The 20,560-nt window shown below is 35.4% G+C and overlaps 1 protein-coding gene across 2 annotated transcripts in view; it reads left to right on the plus strand.

Moving 5' to 3' along the window:
• The first annotated feature begins 16,939 nt into the window (after window positions 1-16,939).
• LOC143080285 (uncharacterized) overlaps window positions 16,940-20,560 on the plus strand; it is a 55,313-nt gene continuing 51,692 nt past the window's right edge. The window contains exons 1-2 of one of the 2 annotated variants that reach the window (XM_076256027.1): window positions 16,940-17,078; window positions 18,263-18,823. In XM_076256027.1, coding sequence (XP_076112142.1) covers window positions 16,994-17,078; window positions 18,263-18,823 — 646 coding nt within the window. In that variant the 5' untranslated portion in view covers window positions 16,940-16,993. Of the gene's footprint in view, window positions 17,079-17,875; window positions 18,038-18,262; window positions 18,824-20,560 lie in introns of those variants that run through there. The other variant, XM_076256028.1, reaches the window with a different exon arrangement.

Raw genomic sequence — 20,560 nt, forward strand, 5'->3', positions numbered from 1 at the left:
TAAGTTAAATGTTCTTGATTTGTTTGCTGTCTCGACTGGATCAACCTTCATTGCAATTGTGAGGAGCCAAAACTTTTTACTACTCAAGATGTGAAAATAAGATAGAAGCTGTATAACTCAAAGGGATTTTGAAAGATTTGATAAACCTATCTTAGGTCAGCTTTGCCTTCTTTTTTTTTTTTGGCGTTGCAACCAAGATTTTTTTTAAAGCATGATCTGCAAACAAGAAGGCATGATAAGAACAATTATCTACTCTATCAATATCATTTTACTTTCCATAAAGCAAGCATGGTCAAAAAGCTCAGTTTTCATGTTTTTGCTTCATGAATAGATTAGCTCAATAGAATTTAAAGGAGCGTATATATTTTTTTACTGTAAAAGAGGGATGAAAGATACTAGAGGGTAAACTGATAGATCCAAAATGTACTGACAACACCATGGCAAAAAAAGAAAATGACAACCAGACAAATAATAATACACAAGACAAAACACAGAAATCTAAAGACTAAGCATATCTCTGTGATAACAGTATTGTTTTGTCATTTGATTTCTCACTTATAGGTAATAATACATCTATATTTGGTATATGGATTTCTTTAAAGTCTCCATGTCCATCAAACAGGGTTCACCCAACCTCCACATAATTTTATGGATCAGTGATCAAGGTTTAAGTTTTGTGGTCTATTAGCAATTGAATTGGTCAACAATGTTTTGGGTATGGAATGATTATAAGGTGTAAAAAAAAAGTGAATGCTAAAAATGATTCACAGGACAAGATGAATCCACCCTGAAAATTGGAGAAAAAAATACAACTTCCTTTTTAGCTCACCTGGCCCGAAGGGCCAAGTGAGCTTTTCTCACCACTTGGCGTCCGTCGTCGTCGTCCGTCGTCGTCGTCGTCGTTAACAATTTACATTTTGAACTTCTTCTAGAGAACCACTGAATGGAATGGAACCAAACATGGCATGAATGTTCCTTATGAGGTGCTGACCAAGTGTTGTTACTTTGTAGCCGATCCATCATCCAAGATGGCCGCCAGCGGGGGACTTAGTTTAACATAGGACCCTATGGGAAATGCATACAAATGACTTCTTTTAGAGAACCACTGAATGGAATGAAACCAAACATGGCATGAATGTTCCTTATGAGGTACTGACCAAGTGTTGTTACTTTGTTGCCGATCCATCATCCAAGATGGCTGCTAGCCGGGGACTTAGTTTAACATAGGACCCTATGGGAAATGCATACAAATGACTTCTTTTAGAGAACCACTGAATGGAATAAAACCAAACATAGCATGAATGTTCCTTATGTGGTGCTGACCAAGTGTTGTTACTTTGTAGCCGATCCATCATCCAAGATGGCCGCCAGCAGGGGACTTAGTTTAACATAGGACCCTATGGGAAATGCATACAAATGACTTCTTTTAGAGAACCACTGAATTGAATGAAACCAAACATGGCATGAATGTTCCTTATGAGGTGCTGACCAAGTGTTGTTACTTTGTTGCCGATCCATCATCCAAAATGGCCGCCAGCGGGGGACTTAGTTTAACATAGGACCCTATGGGAAATGCATACAAATGACTTCCTCTAGAGAACCACTGAATGGAATGAAACCAAACATGGCATGAATGTTCCTTACGAGGTGCTGACCAAGTGTTGTTACTTTGTTGCCGATCCATCATCCAAGATGGCCGCCAGCCGGGAACTTAGTTTAACATAGGACCCTATGGGAAATGCATACAAATGACTTCTTTTAGAGAACCACTGAATGGAATAAAACCAAACATAGCATGAATGTTCCTTATGGGGTGCTGACCAAGTGTTGTTACTTTGTAGCCGATCCATCATCCATGATGGCCGCCAGCGGGGGACTTAGTTTAACATAGGACCCTATGGGAAATGCATACAAATGACTTCTTCTAGAGAACCACTAAATGGAATGAAATCAAACATAGCATGAATGTTCCTTATGGAGTGCTGACCAAGTGTTGTTACTTTGTAGCCGATCCATCATCCAAGATGGCCGCCAGCGGGGGACTTAGTTTAACATAGGACCCTATGGGAAATGCATACAAATGACTTCTTCTAGAGAACCACTGAATGGAATGAAATCAAACATGGCATGAATGTTCCTAATGTGGTGCTGACCAAGTGTTGTTACTTTGTAGCCGATGCATTGTCCAAGATGGACGCCAGCGGGGGACTTAGTTTAACAAAGGACCCTATGGGAAATGCATACAAATGACTTCTTTTAGAGAACAACGGAATGGAATGAAACCAAACATTGCATGAATGTTCCTTATGCCGTGCTGACCATGTGTTGTTTCTTTGTAGCCCATCCATCATCCAAGATGGCCGCCAGCGGGGGACTTAGTTTAACATAGGACCCTATGGGAAATGCATACAAATGACTTCTTTTAGAGAACCACTGAATGGAATGAAATCAAACATGGCATGAATGTTCCTAATGTGGTGCTGACCAAGTGTTGTTACTTTGTAGCAGATCCATCATCCAAGATGGCCACCAGCAGGGGACTTAGTTTAACATAGGACCCTATGGGAAATGCATACAAATGACTTCTTTTAGAGAACCACTGAATGGAATAAAACCAAACATGGCATGAATGTTCCTTATGAGGTGCTGACCAAGTGTTGTTACTTTGTAGCCGATCCGCCATCCAAGATGGCCGCCAGTGGGGGACTTTTGAATGAAATTAAACATGTTCCTTTCCTTATCAATGAGGTTGTGTTGTCACTTTTAGCCAAATTTTATATTTTTTCATATGATTTCAAAAACCCAAGTAGAATCAGGTGAGCGATACAGGCTATTGAGAGCCTCTAGTTTAGCTCACCTGGCCCGAAGGGCCAAGTGAGCTTTTCTCACCACTTGTTGTCCGTCGTCGTCGTCCGTCGTCGTCGTCGTTAACAATTTACATTTTGAACTTCTTCTAGAGAACCACTGAATGGAATGGAACCAAACATGGCATGAATGTTCCTTATGAGGTGCTGACCAAGTGTTGTTACTTTGTAGCCGATCCATCATCCAAGATGGCCGCCAGCGGGGGACTTAGTTTAACATAGGACCCTATGGGAAATGCATACAAATGACTTCTTTTAGAGAACCACTGAATGGAATGAAACCAAACATGGCATGAATGTTCCTTATGAGGTACTGACCAAGTGTTGTTACTTTGTTGCCGATCCATCATCCAAGATGGCTGCTAGCCGGGGACTTAGTTTAACATAGGACCCTATGGGAAATGCATACAAATGACTTCTTTTAGAAAACCACTGAATGGAATAAAACCAAACATAGCATGAATGTTCCTTATGGGGTGCTGACCAAGTGTTGTTACTTTGTAGCCGATCCATCATCCAAGATGGCCGCCAGCGGGGGACTTAGTTTAACATAGGACCCTATGGGAAATGCATACAAATGACTTCTTCTAGAGAACCACTAAATGGAATGAAACCAAACATAGCATGAATGTTCCTTATGGAGTGCTGACCAAGTGTTGTTACTTTGTAGCCGATCCATCATCCAAGATGGCCGCCAGCGGGGGACTTAGTTTAACATAGGACCCTAAGGGAAATGCATACAAATGACTTCTTCTAGAGAACCACTAAAGAGAATGAAACCAAACATAGCATGAATGTTCCTTATGGAGTGCTGACCAAGTGTTGTTACTTTGTAGCCAATCCATCATCCAAGATGGCCGCCAGCAGGGGACTTAGTTTAACATAGGACCCTATGGGAAATGCATACAAATGACTTCTTTTAGAGAACCACTGAATGGAATGAAACCAAACATGGCATGAATGTTCCTTATGAGGTACTGACCAAGTGTTGTTACTTTGTTGCCGATCCATCATCCAAGATGGCTGCTAGCCGGGGACTTAGTTTAACATAGGACCCTATGGGAAATGCATACAAATGACTTCTTTTAGAAAACCACTGAATGGAATAAAACCAAACATAGCATGAATGTTCCTTATGGGGTGCTGACCAAGTGTTGTTACTTTGTAGCCGATCCATCATCCAAGATGGCCGCCAGCGGGGGACTTAGTTTAACATAGGACCCTATGGGAAATGCATACAAATGACTTCTTCTAGAGAACCACTAAATGGAATGAAACCAAACATAGCATGAATGTTCCTTATGGAGTGCTGACCAAGTGTTGTTACTTTGTAGCCGATCCATCATCCAAGATGGCCGCCAGCGGGGGACTTAGTTTAACATAGGACCCTAAGGGAAATGCATACAAATGACTTCTTCTAGAGAACCACTAAAGAGAATGAAACCAAACATAGCATGAATGTTCCTTATGGAGTGCTGACCAAGTGTTGTTACTTTGTAGCCAATCCATCATCCAAGATGGCCGCCAGCAGGGGACTTAGTTTAACATAGGACCCTATGGGAAATGCATACAAATGACTTCTTTTAGAGAACCACTGAATAGAATGAAATCAAACATGGCATGAATGTTCCTAATGTGGTGCTGACCAAGTGTTGTTACTTTGTAGCCGATCCATTATCCAAGATGGACGCCAGCGGGGGACTTAGTTTAACATAGGACCCTATGGGAAATGCATACAAATGACTTCTTTTAGAGAACAACTGAATGGAATGAAACCAAACATCGCATGAATGTTCCTTATGCCGTGCTGACCATGTGTTGTTTCTTTGTAGCCCATCCATCATCCAAGATGGCCGCCAGCATGGGACTTAGTTTAACATAGGACCCTATGGGAAATGCATACAAATGACTTCTTTTAGAGAACCACTGAATGGAATGAAATCAAACATGGCATGAATGTTCCTAATGTGGTGCTGACCAAGTGTTGTTACTTTGTAGCCGATCCATTATCCAAGATGGCCGCCAGCAGGGACTTAGTTTAACATAGGACCCTATTGGAAATGCATACAAATGACTTCTTTTAGAGAACCACTGAATGGAATAAAACTAAACATTGCATGAATGTTCCTTATGAGGTGCTGACCAAGTGTTGTTACTTTGTAGCAGATCCATCATCCAAGATGGCCACCAGCAGGGGACTTAGTTTAACATAGGACCCTATGGGAAATGCATACAAATGACTTCTTTTAGAGAACCACTGAATGGAATAAAACCAAACATGGCATGAATGTTCCTTATGAGGTGCTGACCAAGTGTTGTTACTTTGTAGCCGATCCGCCATCCAATATGGCCGCCAGTGGGGGACTTTTGAATGAAATTAAACATGTTCCTTTCCTTATCAATGAGGTTGTGTTGTCACTTTTAGCCAAATTTTATATTTTTATGCCCCACCTACGATAGTAGAGGGGCATTATGTTTTCTGGTCTGTGCGTCCGTTAGTTCGTCCGTTCGTTCGTTCGTCCGTTCGTTCGTTCGTTCGTTCGTCCGTCTGTCCCGCTTCAGGTTAAAGTTTTAGTTCGAGGTAGTTTTTGATGAAGTTCCCTATGATATGATCGTTCTAATTTTAATACCAAATTAGAGATTTTACCCCAATTTCACGGTCCACTGAACATAGAAAATGATAGTGCGAGTGGGGCATTCGTGTACTGAGGACACATTCTTGTTTCATATGATTTCAAAAACCCAAGTAGAATCAGGTGAGCGATACAGGCTCTTGAGAGCCTCTAGTTGTGTTATTAGTCCTGAAATATTCTTTTTGAAATTGTTTTTCCAATTTTATCATTTGTTGGCTGTCGACGCTAGGTTCAAAGTGTTGATAGCAAAAATTATCAGCACGCCAAGATGTATCTTCCCGTAGATTAATCTGTCAACCTGTTTTGGAGTTATTGCCCCTGAAGTTTCTATTCACTGTTATCATGAAAAATATAAAATAAGGTTCAATATTGTAATCCTTCATTTCTGCATATTTGGATACTGGCATCAAAAAGATCATCGTGATTATCAGCAACTATGATACTTTGATTTAGCGAAGCTTCCAGTGTTTTTAGAACACAGTCCATTCTTTGTCATTAGAGCTTTCGAAGTATGTATTATTCGTTTAGTGTGAAATTCAATGCAGCTATGTTATTTTAAAGCCATATATCTGTTCTTAGTTATACAAATGAAATGAAAGTTTACTTTTTATACAACCGCCAAAAATAATTTGAAATTGTAATCAAAGTTAATGGATCTCTATGAAATTTTTTAAGAAGGTTTAATATCACAAAAGGAAGGCTGGGATTAATTTTTTAGGGATGATGGTCCCAACCGTTCAGGAGTTCGGGGCCTAAAAGGGGCACAAAACAAGCATTTTTCTAGTTCCAAGATAATGACTTGTGGATTAGTTTTTTGATTGCTTTGAAATTGTACCACAATGATTTTAAAATACCACAAGTAGAAGGTAGGGGTTATGGTGCCAACAGTTTATGAATTAAGGGCACAAAAGGGGCACAAAAAGCTTTTTTTTTGTAGTTTCAGAACAATAACTTGTGTGAGAGTGTATGGATCTCTCTGACATTGTATCACAAGGTTCCATATCACAAAGGGAAATCTGGGATTGATTCTCGTGGTAAATCCTTGAAACCTGCAGGAATAAAGGGCCTAAAATAGCATTTTTCTAGTTTCCAGACAATAATCGGTGTTTAAGTGAATGGATCTCTTTAAATTGAATAACAAGGTTCCATACAACCAAAAAAAGGCTGGGATTGAGTTTGGGGGTAATTGCTACTAGGACGGATTCAAAAAGTTGGGGCCTATTTTTTTTCAAAATTATCCAAATTTCAAATTTTTAAAATTTTCCAAGAAGAAAGAAGAAACCTTATAAATTGCACAGTATTGGGCAATATATTTGTAAGATCTTTGACCACATTTATTTTGAGTCAGAAACCTATATTATGTCAAAAATTTGATCACAATCCAAATTCAAACAGTATCAAGCTTGAATATTGTGTCCACATATACCCCAACTATTCAGGGTTCGACCTGCGCTCACAAAGCATTTTATTATTTTTTTTAAACTGTTTTAGACGACTCTTTTATTGTTAATAGGTGTAACTTATTTCTTCTTGGTTTAGTTGAATTGATTGTGCATCATCATCAAATGTAGCTGTAAAGATTTCTTCATAAGTATTCTGGAAAATAATATGTTTTTTTCCGAATTAGTACGTTTTAATGTGAAAACAATTTGATCATGTTCCTATCTTGTCCAATAAGTAGCACACCATTGAAGATGAAATTCCTTTGTTGCTGTTGTGTCAGTCAATTTATATTCAACCTTATTAAGCAGAAAAAGGATGACAAATACAAATATTTGTCTACAGATTTGACTCTCGCTCTAGTATACTGTGAGAGTTCAAGTGTATTCCATCATACTACCTGACCCCAAGCACTTACATTTTATGTAACACATGTAGGTCATCGCATGAATATATTCTATATCAATATAAGTAAACTTCGTAAGGCCGTTAGTTTTCTGGTTTAAATCGATTTTCATTGTCATTTCGGGGCCTTTTATAGCTGACTATGCGGTATGGGCTTTGCTCATTGTTGAAGGTCATACAATGACCTATAGTTGTTAATTTCTGTTTTATTTTGGTCCCTTGTGTAGAGTTGTCTCATTGGCAATCATACCACTTCTTTTTTATAGGTCCAAAGAGCCCCTCTAAACTGTATGGAAAATTGCTGTAAAAAATTAATAAGCCAGTATAATAATGACGATATTTTACCTCTAGGATTGATGTCCAAATTGCATTTTCTTGCCTTTCCGTCCGTCTGTTCGTCCATCTTTTTGCCCAACAAATATTTCAGTTACAGTTTTCTCTGATACTAGTGAACAGAATTTCATACTATTTGGTCAGCAGTTTAACAGTGATGAGCAGTTTTAATCGTTTCTAAAAAAAATAAAAGTCAATGAGACACAATCTGCAGTCATGAGTTATGCACGGTGATTATTTCTCGGAATAAATTGCCATTTTGTTCTGTAAATATAAGTTTATGCTGAGCATAGTTATTTAATACATATATTCCGAGGAAATTTCAACATAGACAAACTAAGGGGCAATAATTTAATGAGAAGACTTATTTAATATGCTATTGAAAGGGTAACCAACAGCTTCAAAAACACCAAAAACCTATAATCTGGCTGAGATATTTCCCCGCATTAAAACAAATCAAAATCCAAGATATAAAATATCATTTTACTTGTGAATGATGCTTTTACTTTAGTTTTGATTAAAAAATCAAAACATCTTGTTAAGATTTGAAATATTTCTCGCTCTTAGTCAAATAACTGATTTCTTGTGTGATGGTTGTAAGTGGATCTTCTGAAATCTCAAAATTTGATTTTTGATAAATTAAATGTCCTACTTTTGAAAGGTGAGGTAGGATGTCCTTCGTAACAGGAGCATTCCTGAAATTAATTAGATATATATATATATACATAAATATTTGTTTAATTAATACTTTAAATAGATATCCCCAACTAATTATATACAATAATTCCCCCAAAAGAAGTTCCTTTTCCTATTTAATATCAAACACTTTGGAAGAACTAATATTTTAATATTATATTCAGCCTTAATCTTTGACATAATTCAAGTACGAAAACTATCCGAATTATATATGAACAAACTGATGTAGGGTATGCTATTGCCAACAATGGAATTTATCTCCTGGTAAAGGTATATCACTGAACGTTATCACTTAGCTCTGTGTTAAACTGTTTACATTGGGATATCACAAAGAAAATTACTTTGACAATATACATCCTGCTTTCAAGGTCGATGTTTGCTACCTTTAAAGCACTGAAGGACTTGTCGTCGTTATGGAGTATTCCGTCAAAGTAACTTCGCGAAAGGTTAAATGTGGACTACATGTCAAAGGCGCAACACCGCAATACAGGAGGACGTCTAGAGGTCACCGTATCCAAATAAACTCATCACAGATACAAGGATTGCTTTTGCACCAGACGCGTGTTTCGTCTACAAAAGACTCATCAGTGATGTTCGAATAGAAAAAGTTTAAAAAAAAAAAAAAAAAAAAGCTAAATAAAGTACGAAGTTGAAATAGCATTGAAGACCAAACATTCCTAAAAGTTTTGTCAAATACAGCTAAGGTAATCTATAATGAGATAAAAAAAAAAAAAGCCTTAGTTTCAAAAAAGTAGTTTTGTAACTTGAACAGTTACATATTATGATTATATCAATTATAATTCATGTCAACACAGAAGTGCTAACTACTGGGCTGGTGAAACCCTCGGGGAATAAAACTCCACTGACCCACCCATGTTAAATATGGGGGGGGGGACGGAGTGGAGAATATACCGAGTAAAAAACGACAAAAAAGAACAAACAACTGTTACTGTACACAAAACAATTCACAGGAAACTAAAGACTGAACAATACGAACACCACGGAGTTTTTTTCTAACGCTTTCAGATATTTGGATGATTTTTGTCGTGTGAGTTAACCAAGATGAGTTACATATGTTACAGATAAAGTTTTAGTTGTGTTCCTCTCGGCTAACTCTTTCCATTTACGAGCTATGGACTTTGATAAATTGTTGAAAATCACAGTTATACGGACTTTTTTTCTAAACGCTTTTAGATTTTGGGCTGATTTTTGTAATGTGAGTTACCCATGATGAGTTACAGATCAAGTTTAAGTTTCGTTCCGCTCGACTTATTTTTGCTGATCGAAACTTCGGTGTTTGGACTTTGATAATCTTTTGAAAATCACGGTTATACGGACCTTTTTCTAAATGCTTTCAGATATTAGGCTGATTTTTGTCACGTGAGTTAACCAAGATGAGTTACAGCTCAAGTCTAAGTTTTATTCCTCGACTATTTTTTTTTCCGAAATTACGAGCTATACGAGTTTGATAAATTGTTGATAATCACAGTTATACGGACCTTTTTCCTAAATGCTTTCAGATATCGGGCTGATTTCTGGTATGTGAGCTAACCATGATGAGTTACAGATCAAGTTTAAGTTTCGTTCCGCTCCGCTGATTTTTGTCAAAATTAAGGGTTTACAACTTTGAAAATTGTTGAAAATCACAATTATACAGACTTTTTTCTATACACCTCCAGACTTTGAGCTGATTTTTTATATGTGAGACTACCATCATGTTTGTGTCCCGTGACATGTGTTATTGAAATTGCAGATTTTTCAACTTAGTGAGACGGAGCCATTCGTGTCGCTTTGACATATCTAGTCTTGTTTAACCTTTAACAATACAAAATGTATTAACCATCCGTCAAAATTCTTGAAACCTTAAATTGAACGGACTGTGAAAGTTTGAAATGGAAGTAAAAAATGATCTTCAATTCGATAAAATCAGTATGGACATTGAAAAATCAAACACTAAAAATTTAACACAAAAGCAACACGAACTTTTTAAATACTTAACAAAACTCTTGGGTGCTCCCAAAACACAAGTATGTTCTGTTTCACTAGGAATACTCGTTATGTCGCCCATTCATTGGGAGTATAGAAACTAGGTGATAAGTCGCACTCGCTTAGTCCAAAAGCGAAGAACGGGATTATGTTTTTCATAAGTTTAACAGATCCGTGGTCATCTATGGCGCAGATATTCGATTACTGCCAATCAAATCTCGTCCATGAAATTTTCGAAGAGACAGCCTCAATCTTATTATCGATAAAACCGATGTTTAGTTTGTTCCATGTAGAAGCGACTATCGTGATGGTAAATGCAATCCATTGAATGTTGTATCGACTAGGAAATATATACGAAAACTCTGGTGGAGTGTTGATTCCTAGTTATGAAAAGTTCACAATCGGGAAAATGCTATTTCTACAGTTCCCCTCTATATCTTACTCCAAAATACGTTTTTTAGCGTTCGGGGTAAAAATATATATTAGATGTGGTATTATTTCAGTGAGATAAAACTCCACCTGGAACCAAATGACGTATAAGTTAGCAAATATAGGTCACCGTATAACATTCAACAATGGGAAAGTTATTAAAGGCATCCAACAAAAAAAATAATGATATACAGCAATCACTGAATTACAGGCTCCTGACTTTGGACAGTCTTATACAGAATATAACGGTGTTAGTTATGTTGGCACGTGCCTATCATAGGACAGTTGAAAAGGGCTCATCTCATCAGATGAACACAAACACATATAAAAGGCACGAGGTATAGATCTGAGAGGACTCGCAGTTTCTGATAGCTAGTTCAAAGCCAGAAAAAACTAAGACTTAAATGTTAATCAGTACACATGCAACATCCGATGGCTTTATTGCCAAAACGTTATTAACAGGGTTGGCAAAGTATTACCCACCCGGGTTTTCCCGGGCTGGGCAATACTCCCAGAAATGGGTAATAGTGGGCATTACTGGGCAATATGGTTTTTTAAGCTTATTTTAACACAAAATAGTTAAGACTTGTTATAGTTTCATAGTATAACAGCTAAATATATACTTTTTATACAGATAACCATTGACAGTCATTTCTAGAAAATTCAATTTCATTCTCTTCTCTATTAATTTTATATGTAGAATACCAGATTTGCACATTTAAAGATACCTTTTAATTACCAAGTAATGTTTCAATAATCCAAACTTTGAAAAATGCATTTTATTGCAGTGTTTAAGTGAATTGTTAATTTTAATTGTTATATACATTCATATTGCTGAATAAACACCCTACAGGGTCATGCCATTAACACTTATAAAATTGAAAGGACTGATTATTGTTACATAAACAAATCTGTGTTCTAATCTGAATAATTACTTATTAATTAGTGACAGTACATATACATTATTTAAATGTGATGTTTCTTTAATACATGTAATTGTTAATTCTTAATATAGGAGCTATATTCATTTGAAAAAAATGATTTATTTGCTTTCTATTTACAGTTTGCCAATCTAGACAAATGCTAAACAAACACAATAGGGTATAAATATCTTATTAACTATATTGCATTTGTGTTTATCACTGAATCCTCTTTAAAATTCAGACATATATTTTATATTACCCAGTATTGCCCAGTATTACCCACTAAAACCCAGTAAAACCCGGGTTTTCCCAGTATTTCCCACTGGGCTGGGCAATACTCATAAAACCCGGGTTATTGCCAACCCTGGTTATTAATGTTGGCTGAGTTTAGAGTTTATGTCCATACTAATTTATAGGCATTCATTGTGGTATGTAAAGATATCACGAGCACTTTATATTAAATCATGTCAAGCCCACCAGGCTCAAAGACCCATGCAAGGTTTTAGCATTACTATCCGTCGTCTGTCGTTCGTCTTCTATAAACTTTTCTTTGAAGACCTCTTCTGCAACTGCTCGATGGATTGAAACCAAAGTATTATATCTGCTTTATCTATGAGTTTCATCTACTAGTGTCAAGTTTGAGATTTTCGCCCAGGTTGGTTATACTCAACATGTCTGCCTTAATGGCTAACAAAATAACATATAGTGATCAATTTTAGCTTATATTTCTATAACTATGGTATTGACAAAAAAACTGACAGGAAACAAACAATGGTCACCAGAACAAGTTCTAACTATTCTGAACATTTTTGAAAATCTGTCCACTTATTTATGTAGAATACCAGATTTGCACATTTAAAGATACCTTTTAATTACCAAATATAATTATAAAAAGCAGATATAATACTTTGGTTTCAATCCATAGTGCTTAACCTGTAAGTCGTGTCGCAACATATTCATATTACCCCTGAAATGTTTATTTTTCACTTTTTTTTTACATTTCCTTCCCATTGTTTCATACTGAACAGAAGCTAGGATAATATTGTAAATGTCAAGATCTATCTTCTTGAATATTTCATATAGATAACCCTTTGTTGAGTGAAAGCTCCTTAAATGTTGATTTCAGTGGTTTGGCTTTGTATACGCTAGGTTAAACAGGCAAATTACATCAAACAATTTCAGCAACACAAAGAGTAACTGCAGAATGTGCATATGAAAGTAATTAAAATGCATTAGCAAACTGTCGATATGTGTCACCAGGTGAGCGATACAGGTTCAGGCGTGCTTCTTGTTATGATTTGCAGTACACGTGCTTTGATCTACTTTTTCGCGTCACACACTCGTTTGAATTTATAAAGGCAGACCTTTCTTATCTAAATGCATATAATCTAGTTTTTGGATTTTATATAGTTTCACTGATATAAGGTCAAATAACTATGATATCTTAACCTCCGAGAATGACATTTCCGGTCAAGGGTTAAATAAGAACAATCATAAACATACATTTCTATAGTTTTCATTCATGTTACTTTTCGGTCATATAAACAATGATCATTAATGAAGAAGTTCACGTGGGATCTTTGATTCTCGGTCGTAGTAATATAAGATTGGTATTCCATTGATAAGATTTCCATTCAAGACACTTCGCCCACAAGTCATATGTCAATGTTTCCAAACAATCCCATGATGTCAGGGTCTTGCACCTTCAGATAAGTAAAATTTGACACACCAAATGAGTTTGTTGTAATAACTAGACAATAGTGCTTAACCTGTAAGTCGTGTCGCAACATATTCACTGGACACTTGCATGTTTGCCTTTTGCCTGTCACCAGGATTGTATCATTGTTATACTATTTATACGGCCTGATTGCTAGCAAAAAAGTCATTTTCGAACCAAACTTAGCATAAATCAGCCTTAGGGTAAAATTAATAGTTTTCTCTTTCGTTTTCTATACTCCTTAGAGACAAATAACGAATTTTCTCTCTCGTTTTCTATCGCCCTTCGGGTAAAATAACGAGTTTTCTCTCTCGTTTTCTATCGCCCTTCGGGTAAAATACAGAGTGTTCTCTCTCGTTTTCTATCGTTCTTAGGGTAAAACAGAGTTATCTCTCTCGTTTTCTATCGTCCTTAGGGTAAAATACAGTTTTCTCTCTCGTTTTCTATCGTCCTTAGGGTAAAATACAGTTTTGTCTCTCGTTTTCTATCCTTCATAGTGTAAAATACAGTTTTGTCTCTCGTTTTCAATCATCATATATATAAGGGTAAAATAACAAAATTTATCTTTCATTTTCTATAATCCTATGAGTAAGATAAACAAATTTCCCTCTCGTTTTCTGATCGGATATACGAATGTTTCAGGTATTATATTTTCTACTATATGTAAAAAAGAAGAGAGAAAAAGAGTTTAAATTGTGGCAAATGACATATAAAAATTGTCATTATGATTGTATCTAAGCAACACGCATTAACAGAACTCGCAGATTTGTGGAGAATTACTATGAAAAGTTATTTATTACTCTTAACGTAACTTTGCAGTTAATACCCAGTCCTTCTGTCATTTACAACACATACTGCACTGGAAAGTTAACTTAAAGCATCATTTGAGCCTCTATAGCCTGAGAAATCAAAAGTCGAACCATTACAAAAATAGAAACAATGTTGACGTCAATAAATGATAAAAATATCCTATTCTGTATATGGAAATAGTGATAACGGAATGAAACAAGAATGCTTTGTCTATGGAGTGTATACATGTTTGCACTTTCATATTCTTTTGAAATTAAGTTACGTCTTGTTCTCTTTTATGGACATGCTTTGTATTGTTCAATTTTAGTCTTTTACTATTTGAAGGAACATTCTTGACTCTAGCTATACTTAACTACGCATACGTATTTGTGGTCTTTCTTGGTGAACTTGCACTGTTATCTTTGATCATTAAAGAGTAAAGAGAAGTGATGATACGGTAACTCAACGACACAAGACAAACCACAATAAAACATACAAATATCAACATTTCCTTCCACATTAGTTCTACGTTATCCCGAGACTAGAAATTATGTATTTACTAAATAGATTTAACATAGACTATCAACTAGCACCCACTCTCAATACCAAATATTTTTTTCGAGATCTCAATTTACTTCTTTGAAAACCTATCGATTAACAGAATGTGTGAAAAGGAAATCAGAAATTTTAATTATTTAACTATATATTACTGGAATAATAGAGATAACAAAATCACAGGGATTAGCAATAGAACAACCATCCACTAGAAACCAAATGTCAGAGATAAAAGCAACAATATTTTTTTTTTTTTTATTTTTTTTTTTTAATATTTCAACTTTTAAGGTGACATCAAAAACAATATGTATGTGTAACTGCATTGATACACGATTTCAAATGACGCAGGTTTCTAGACATTTTTGATTGGGAGTTTTTGAATTTTAATACTTATTTAATTATCAAAGCTTAAACATGTAAAATGAAATGAAGTTTTACATACTAGTATAATTAAGAATATGTAAGAATCAGCATGTTTATAAACAATGGCTTTAATGTTATTCTTCGGAGGGAATTACTGAGATAACAAAATGAAAGTTTATTTACTTTGGTAAATCTGAAGGGATACACAAATGACCGAATAAAGATGAGAGAGACAACTTTGAAGGTGAACTTAAGTTTCCGTAAACTCGTTTTAATGTATGTTATAAAATCAGGTTATAGGTTATAGGTCATAGGTTATAACAAATTCATAGTTGAAATAGTTACTATTTATTTATTTTTAAAGAAAATTCTACGTTTGACGTTCAATAGATTAATTAAAAACTGCGTATTTTTATAAAATTTGATAATATCTTTAATCTGTACCAAATTGTCTTCAACAATGAGCAAAACCTAAACCGTATAGTTAACCTTTAAATGTATAATAGATGGCTCTGTTATGACAAAATGTAAAATAAAAAAAATCAAACGAAACGATTCTACTAAAAAATGTACCCCAATAACAAAACAAGCATAAAACTTATAGGTCAACTTTTCTATAAATATGTATATATATAATGCTATAGCTAGCTGTGAATTGTTCATTTTCTTGGCTAGATGTGAAAAATTGAGAATGGGAATATTTGTATAAAGAGACAACAACCCGACCAAAGAACAGACAACAACAGAAGGCCACCAATGGGTCTTGACACAGCGAGAAAATCCCGCACCCGGAGGTGGTCCTCAGCTGGCCCCTAAATAAAGAGACTAATGTACCATCGAAGCCAAATTCTTTTTCAATGACAAAAATTATAGGATGTAACTAAAAAAACGCCAACTAACAGCGTTAAACACAAACTGACTAGTAGGTTCCTGACATGGACCAGGCATATGTACCTGATTTAAACTATTTGCTTCGACTGCTACTCGTATTCCGTAATTAGCTACAGTACATCCTGTTTGTTCAAAGGCTTTAGCATAAACTAACCACATAACGTCATGAACACTCAAACTTCTCAAATGCTTATAAGCTGTCGACCATTTCATGATACGTATTAATTTGATAGTACCAGCGAATGTTGGAACTTATTGAAACGCAAGCTGGTGGATCAAGTCTTCTAAAGTTTTTTAAACGTCATTGGCAATGGAACTCATATTCTTTTCCTAAACATGGACTTAATATCAGACTCGGACGTATTGTATATTTACTTGTCTGTTGTGGAAGACTACATATACTGCTTCGTAAATGTCTTTTGGTCAATTCGTACTGAATATGCATGCGACATTTGCCACTGAACATTAAGTTACCATTGGCGGATCCAGAACTTTTCCTAAGGAGGGCCCGCTATATGACCTAAGGGGGGGGGGCCCGCTATATGACCTAAGGGGGGGCCGCTCCAGTCATGCTTCAATGATTCCCTATATAATCAAGGCCCGGGCCCCTCAGCCCCCCCCCCCCCCCCCCTGGATCCGCCTATGGCTACCAATAATAAACTAATCAATTTTTGGTTGGTCGTGTCTTTTTTTAGGTTTGAAGCCTCATTGACTTTTACCACACATTTTTTTTTTTGTATTCGGAGCGTTAAAAATTATAAATTGTGACAGAGGACAAAGCAGATGAGATAGGAGACTTTTAAATATTTGTTGGTCACTTTATTCTTATCTCTTTCACAAAACAGGGTAGTTCTACTATGTATATTACCTTAGATATCCAGGTATTTTGACTTTACCATCATATAAGGTGATCCGTAAGACTTTTTGGTCAGTCGAGTAAAGGTTATTGAATCAAAATAAAGTGCCATCATGCGCGTAGCCACGTTTACTGTGGCGATTTGCGTAATTGCAGGCCTTAATGTGATTAATGCTGCTGTAACTCAACCCCCAACTAGTAAGTATGATGTAGACATTTTTCAGCTGATATGAGCTAAATGAATGTAAAAAAAAACCTAAAGACATACAGATAGAAAATACTATATGAAGTTGTTTGAAATAAATGTTTAACAGTATTTTTAATTAGCTCAAGTTTAAGATATTTTTTTTTTTTGCAAAAGAAGTGACCAAGACAATTTGACAAAAAACTTATAAAGATACATGTTTCAGGCTTATCAATTGTACGCCGGACGCGCGATTTGTATATGCAAAAGACTCATCAGAGACACGTACGAAGTAACAAAAGCTTATACCTGTCTTACGAAATTAGCAAAATTATATCTAGCTTAAATACATGTCAATATTGTTTGTTTGCTGGTTTTGTTGGTTGGGTATTTTTTTCGTTCTTTTTTATACTTTTTTTTGTATTTTGAGGAAAGGGGTGTTTATATATATACATATATATTTACGATCACGAATCGTAAATCTGTATATCTTATAAGACAATTCGTTTCAACTTTTTGTTTCGTTTGGTTTTTATTCAGTTGATATATAAGCGTTTTTCTTAGTAATTCTCGTTTAGACAGAATTTCTAACCAAAAACAAATGTTAATAGTAAAAAGAAGATAAAAATTGACAACACTCTGATGAGATAAGTTATCAAATATATAGAAGCACTTCAATTTGAAAAAAAATATAGCAAATAAAATCACTGACGATATGACACGGTAAATTAAAAGTATCCAAATACAGTATTATAACCCGCATACATCGTCTTTATTTTATATTCGTCATATTTTATCATCTAGGTTATCATGGTATTTTGAACTTAGGGTTGATAAGAGGTAAAATGTAAGACCTTCTTCAGTCTTGACTATTCATTCCGAACAATATATACCATCATGCGCGTTGCCGTCGCTTTTACGGCGATCATAGGCCTACAATTGGCCTATGCTGCTGTTACTCAGCCACCAGTGTGTAAGTTTTATTATATTCTTTAGAATCTAATTGCATGCAGATCTTTTTCTGTCTTTTTCGTATTAAAAAAATGTTTGATGATGTAATATTTTTGCCTTAATATTTTTCAAGTCGTCGAGAGTACCAGGGTAAACGTTAAACAAAATATTAAAAAAAAATCTTTAATTTCATTTAAAATTTTAATATTTAAAATATATATATATCTTATTATAATTAATTTTGTAGCATGTGGAAATAACCCAGCTGATATACATTTCTTACTGGATTCATCTGGTAGTGTAGGTTCACCAAACTTTCAAAAACAAAAAGACTTTGTGGCAAAATTTGCAGATCAATTCACAATTGGACCAAAAAATGTGCAAATAGGAGTAACAACATTTGCTACCACATTTCACCCACAGTTTTACATGAACAAATACCATGATAAAGCTTCATTAGTGAGTGCGATAAAAGCAGTTCCTTACCAAAGTGGTAATACGCATACTGCTGAAGCCCTTAAATGGGTCGATCAACATGCTTTTACCACAGCTGCTGGTGATAGACCGGGTGTCGTAAACATTTTAATTGTAATGACCGATGGTCAGTCAGGAAATCCACCCCAGACTGTTATCGAAGCTGCCAAACTCCACGGACATAACATTCGTGTGTTCGCCATTGGTATTGGAAACGGTATTAGACGTACAGAACTTGAAAAAATAGCTTCCGATAATGCTCATGTTTTCACAGTGACGAATTTCGATGCTTTATCGACACTGCAAGCAGAGTTGAAGAAAACAGCATGCAAAGGTAATGAAAATTTCATTTATCTAGTCATTTACTTTAAAAATGTTTATACCCTATTTTGATGGTTACAATTTTGGATTTTTAAACTCCGTTACTAGAATCGTGAAACACTTTCTTACAGTTAAACGGGTTATATGAAAATATATATTGATGTATAAAGTCGGGCCATCTGATACAGGAACCGAATCACTTTATGCTAAATTTTTGCGGGAGAAAGGCCAAATCCTTCTTGAATTTGTTATATCTTTTTATAAAAAAAAACCCATTCTTGTGTTAATGCCAAATTACATTTAATGACAATTGAATCTGTTGTAAAGCCATTTTGATTGGCCAAAACATAATATTTGGTAATGTACTTGAAGAATACAACGCAAACAGATAAAAGAAAACCACACATATGCAAAAGACAGAAGTAACTCATGAAGACACAAATTAATTAAAGGAGATAAAAAACACAATTATATATATATATCAACGAATTCTAAATACATTCAAATTATTAAAATTCTGAGCGTAGAAAAAAATAAAGTACTAGGCTTAAAGAAAGCACTGGCTTAGGACGAAAGCAGCAATACAACGGTATTTCTATTTCGATACGAGAATTTTTAACACTTCTGCTTCGAACAATTAACAAATAATTTCATACCCGGAATTGGTATTTGAATAATATACCTTATCGTGTATGGACCTTACATTTTGAATCGGTTTAAGAATTGTGAGGAAAACATTATCCCTCCCCTTTCTTGTAATTTATGTAATGGTATTTGTAAATTGATATTACTAGTCGTAATAATATACCATTGCAAGTCAAATCATTTGATCAAAGATTACCAAGTAAGAAAAAAACAACTTCAGAACAAATATAAAAAAAAAAGAAGATGTGGTATGATTGCCAATGAGACAACTGTCCACAAGAGACAAAAATGACACAGACATTAACAACTATAGATCACCGTACGGCCTTCAACAATGAACAAAGCCCATACCGCATAGTCAGCTATAAAAGGCCCCGATAAGACAATGTAAAACAATTCAAACGAGAAAACTAACGGCCTTATCTATATTAAGAAATGAACGAAAAACAAATATGTAACACATAAACAAACGACAACCACTGAATTACAGGCTCCTGACTTGGGACAGGCACATACTTAAATAATGTGGCGGGGTTAAACATGTTAGTGGGATCCCAACCCTCCCCTAAACGGGGACAGTGGTATAACAGTACAACATAAGAACGAACTATAAAAATCAGTTGAAAAAGGCTTAACTCATCAGATGGACAAACATACAAGTGGACGTGGCCGGGTAATTATACATCCCGACAAAAAAAAAGACACTAGGAACAGATCTGAGAGTACTCGCAGTTATCTGACTACTAGTTCAAATCAACTAACAACTAATAAAACAAATCATGCATCTAAGACTAAACTATCAATCCGTACACATCCAACATCCAATGCACGTTTTCCACTTTTATTGCCCTAAGATGATTGACCGGAATCAAAAAGGCTTGTTTTGAAAATAATAACTCTCACTTCAATTGTAGGAATCATTTCCAAAGAGGAATGTTGTTCTCTTTTTTATTTTTATTTTATTTATAATCAATGATAAACTTTCAACGGTATTTTTGCTCTTTGTATAACAGCAGTAGTCTCAAGGTTTTGGATAAATGGTGAGACAATATAGATCCTAACACACATGTTGTGTAACGTTCATGTTAATTCTTACTTTATATGC

The sequence above is a fragment of the Mytilus galloprovincialis genome, chromosome 6 (genome assembly GCF_965363235.1).
Source record: "Mytilus galloprovincialis chromosome 6, xbMytGall1.hap1.1, whole genome shotgun sequence".
In the NCBI taxonomy this organism is placed as follows: domain Eukaryota; kingdom Metazoa; phylum Mollusca; class Bivalvia; order Mytilida; family Mytilidae; genus Mytilus; species Mytilus galloprovincialis.